We start from the raw sequence: 4,307 nt of genomic DNA on the forward strand, positions 1-4,307 counted from the left end.
AAGAGTGGGAAACTCCCCCTGTACGTCCCATCCCCGCAGGGAGAGGGAGCCTGAGCAAGTACGAACCCCCGTGGCTGTGCCTTGTGCGGGGGTTTTACAGGGCAAAACAAGCAACAGCAAGCGGTGCTGTGAAGGTTTTCTGGGCATGAATTTGGGATGATGGTACCAGTTGTGGATATGAGCCAGGGGGGTCGTCCCACAGCACGGCAAAAGGGCCTTTGTACATCTTCACCCCAGAAGGGGACAGGTCTGTGCCACGTCATAGCTATTCTCACTCCTACCAGTAAATTTTAAAGCTTTTCCTGTTCCCGCCTTTTGCACCCCTCTCCGTGTCATGCCAAGTTACTTTACCACCATGTGCGGGCCTCTGACATAAGGTGACATCCTGAAGGGCTTACTGTGACAAACTTGGGAGAGCATGTTAAAGGGGGAAGCAAGCAACCACCCTGGGCAGAAAGAAATCCCAACATTGCAGGAGTTTGAAAACCAGAAAACATCTTTAATAATAAACCAGGCTGTTTTCAAAAAGAAATACTGACAGAAGGTCAGGCAGGTGCATGTTGAAGTGTTCCGAGGCAGCAACAGCTCTGCACATCAGGCTGTGGATGGTGCAAATCCCGCTGAGCTCTGCGGCATCACTCCAGTTTTACAGTTTGGTCATTTCAATGTTTTTTGTCTCCATCCAGCACCAAAGGGTGCATGAGAAATGCTGAACAGATCTTCTGCAGGTGTCTGACTTTGTTTCCCACACCGGGGTGCTGCTGGCTCCTCATTGCTCAGACAGACACTGTTCCAAAGCTGCCATACCGTAAAGGTTGGCCCACTCCCCGCCCTGGTGTGACAGGATCATGTCCCTGCACACCTCACTGGCTCTGGCCAGCTCTACCAACACGCCTTGGAAAGCAGCAACCAGTTCAAAATCCACGGAAGCTGGAGTGACGCGGGTCAGTAACTCCGAGAGGCTTTCCAGCCACCGTGCCTGGAGGACGGCTTGCGGCAGCCAGGGGAAAAGCGGCACGCAGCCGGCCAGGGCCTGCATCCCCAGGAACCACAGCTCACGGACGTCAGCCCAGGCACTCGCGTAGGCAGGCGACACGGCCGCGGCCAAGCTGTCGCTACCGGGGTCTGCTTGGACCGTGTGGGCCTGCGATAGGAAGCGAATGGCAGCTCCGAAAAACTCCTTGGCAGACTGGGAGCCCTGAAGAACTGGATGAAAATGGAAACGAATGACTTGATACAGAGCTTGCCCAGCTAAAGGAGGGACCCTTTGGTGGGTCTGTCTGCAGCAGGGCTTTTGGGGAGAGCAGAACACCGTCCTCCTGCCCTAGAAATCTCTTCATCCCAGCCCATCAGCCTACTGAATTTTTCTGCATATTCCTTGCTGCTCCAGGCTTTTGGTTTTGTCACTTTTCCAATGACTGAAACTGGACCCTTTTCCCTTGTATTTGCTTTCTGCAACCCAACCACCCAGACCTGGTCTCTGGCCACGCAGAGCAATGTGCAACTTTGCCAGTGGGAACTCTTCTTACCTTCTGAACTTGCAAGGATCCTGGCCATCATCAGGCCCAGAGTGGCAATGTTGGCTGCTAGAACCAGGTGATCTTTCTGGGGCAGCAGGAGTGGAAGTGACTTCAGCAACATCTCCATCAAGGAGGAAAAGGTTTTGTCTCGCCTGAAGAGAAAGCAAACCCTGAGACACATTTCCTGAGCAGAGCTAGCAGCCCCTGAAAATGTCAAGGTTAAATGCAGCACCAAAAAAAGTAACTTAATTGGTGTTGAAAAAGAGACATCCCTGTTTCAACACAGTGTCTTAAAAGATCGTGCAAGCTCATTTCACAAGGCACCCCCTTTCTTCCCACTGACAATCTTAAATCAAGCTCCTGCAGCTCTGCTACCTGATGAGGTCCGGTGCAGTCACAACCAGGTTAAGGAAAATCCCACACGCAGTCTGTAGACTCAGTTCAGTGCTTGTCAGTGGCGTCAGGGACCTGGGCTCGGTGATCAGTACCTCCCACTGGTGCAGGAAGTACTCACACAGCAGTGCTGGTGCCCCTTCTGAGATGAGGATGTCCCGGGGCCTGTCCTCTGCTGTTAAATGGCAAAAGCCAGGTAGCAGAAATCTGGAAGGGGAAGTGATTGGGAACATGTGGTTGAATGGGCCTAAACCCTCCATTTGCTTCCAACTGGGGGGGGAAAGAGCCCAGGAATTGGCAGTGTAGGGAGAATGGAAATTAGAAAAAGATTTGAGCAGGTTTGTGCTAAAATGCATCAACTCTGTGCTTACAATACACACCTCAAAGCATCCTGGGGTAAGCCAGAGCCCTCAGTGCTGACCAGCTCTGGCTGGGAAAGACACGCAGCTGGGCTGCCCTCTTTGAAAAGCTTCTTGGTATAATGGACAAGGAAAGGCAAGAGCTCACAGATTTCCTGCTTGAGGGAGGATGTCTCTTCTGCCATCCAGGCTCCAAGGATTCGAACAGAAGCAAATATGAAAGGATCTTGTAGCTCCTCCTCTTTAACCTGTATGAAGAAGGAAGTAGACAGAAAATGACATTAGGGCTGCTGTCCTATCCAGCTGCTGCAGGTATGAAAACCACAGTGGGCAAAGATGCATGTTTTGCTCTACACAGCTATAGCCGTGAACTGCTGAGCACCCATTAAGCATCCCAGTGAACACCCTAGCAAAGTTTCACAGAGAAAGCCACATAAACATGCTCCTTGGTTGAAAGCCTTGCGTTACCTGTCTCAAGTAGAATATTACAGCTCCAAATGCCTCCTCCATGATCCTCATGAGCTGTATTTTCTGCACCTCTTCTAGCAGTGGCTTCTCTTCTCTCAGGCACTCCTGGATCCCCATCTCAATAAGAACATAGCACGCTGTTACCACTTCTTTCTTCCCTTCCACCTCCAAAGGATCTGGCTCCTCTAGGGTCAGGCGGACCTCCACACATGCCAAGTTCACCAGCAAGGCCAGGAACTTGCTTCCAGCACTCCCTGCTGGGATCCACTCTGACCCACAGGCCTGCACGAGGCAGGCAGCAAGCTTCAGAGCAGGGTCCCGCTGCGACTGGCTGAGTTTACTGCCCAAGATGTTAGCCAGCCCTTTGTAAAGTCTATGGAGGCACTCGCAGCCCTGCGAGTCCCGTGTGAGGGGTGGCGACAGGGGGATGAAGTGTGGCAGAACCTCACACAACTCAAATTTGGTCATGTCTTCAGCCTTGAGAAAATCATCAGAGAGCTTGCTGAGCACAGCCAGGAGGTGTGGAGCGTCTCTCTGCCAGCACTTCGCTTCTGCTATGGCCAACAGCCCCAAGAGCAGTGTCAAGGCACGGTCAGAGCCATAACTGTGATTCACATAGGCCTGGCACAGGGCAGGCACCGTCCCTTTGGTCACCAACTCTGTGGGGCCCCTGGTAGTGGCCATGACAGCACTCAGGCACTGGTATACATCATCGATCATGGACGTGCTCTCTGGATTGTGGGGGGAAACCAGGATGTCATTGAAGGTTGGGATCTTGTTCAGGATCTGGGAGTGACCAGCTAACTCTGGATCGGTGCAGAAACACGCCAAAAGAGTAAGACCCAGTGCCCGGAAGGTGTGCTCGGGGCAGCCGGCCGGGGGCTGCCTGGAGGTAAGCAGGCGATTCAGAAACGTGAATCCAATTGCATCAAAGATCTGGCGACGGGTCTTAGCGTCTAATTCTCCAGCTTTGACCGCTTTGGTCACCTGTAAGGCAAACCAGGGGTGAGTGCACAGCACAGCAAGAGGCTGTGGTAAATTTACCGGATTGAACGGGGACAATAAGAAGTCAAAACAACTTTCATTAGTACGGAAAAGTGAAATCTTAACCACTGAGCTGGGCACTTGGTCTAAGCGCTAATGCAGAGCTTTACCAGAGTGCTTCAAGAGCTGCAAACGGTGCTGACTAACCCCGGCACGCCCAAGGCAAGGCCGGGCTCCCCCCACCGTGCTGACGGGGACACTGAGGCACTGGAGCACCTCACCCCGGAGCCCCCAAGGCCACCAAGCACCGCTGCGGACGCCGCTGGGCCTCTCCCGTTTCCAGCGGCGGGTCTCGCCTTCCCCCTTGCCCCTTCCTGAGGCGATGGCGCCCGGGGCGCCGCCCCGCAGCGGTCCCTCACCAGCAGCAGGGCTGCGAACTGCTCGCTGTCGTTCCTCGCATCTCTGAGCACGCCGAGACACCTCTTCAGCGTCGAGTGCCCGTCTCCGCAGTCCGACGCCATGGCCAGACAGGTCGGTTGGCACCCGGCCTCTCTCAGCCATTTCCTTCAGCACTATTCCGCCC

The 4,307-nt window shown here is 53.8% G+C and overlaps 1 protein-coding gene across 1 annotated transcript; it reads right to left on the reverse strand.

Moving 5' to 3' along the window:
* Window positions 1–769: 769 nt before the first annotated feature.
* On the reverse strand, window positions 770–4,245 carry NCDN (neurochondrin). The gene is made up of 6 exons (XM_009895614.1): window positions 4,144–4,245; window positions 2,741–3,727; window positions 2,294–2,520; window positions 1,896–2,120; window positions 1,530–1,672; window positions 770–1,206 (listed from the first exon to the last, which is right to left on the reverse strand). Exons 1-6 carry the CDS (start codon window positions 4,243–4,245, stop codon window positions 770–772), a joined length of 2,121 nt encoding a protein of 706 aa, XP_009893916.1.
* Between the last annotated feature and the right edge of the window lie 62 nt (window positions 4,246–4,307).

Source organism: Charadrius vociferus, unplaced genomic scaffold, assembly GCF_000708025.1.
Source record: "Charadrius vociferus isolate BGI_N301 unplaced genomic scaffold, ASM70802v2 scaffold812, whole genome shotgun sequence".
Classification (NCBI taxonomy): domain Eukaryota; kingdom Metazoa; phylum Chordata; class Aves; order Charadriiformes; family Charadriidae; genus Charadrius; species Charadrius vociferus.

Excerpts from the sequence above, each read along its gene's own strand:
- NCDN (XM_009895614.1), bottom strand. The coding sequence starts at position 4,245 with ATGGCGTCGGACTGCGGAGACGGGCACTCGACGCTGAAGAGGTGTCTC. Across the intron at positions 1,673-1,895 it reads ACTGCACCGGACCTCATCAG|GCGAGACAAAACCTTTTCCT; the intron begins GTAGCAGAGCTG and ends CTTTCTCTTCAG. Across the intron at positions 1,207-1,529 it reads GATCCTTGCAAGTTCAGAAG|TTCTTCAGGGCTCCCAGTCT; the intron begins GTAAGAAGAGTT and ends ATTTTCATCCAG.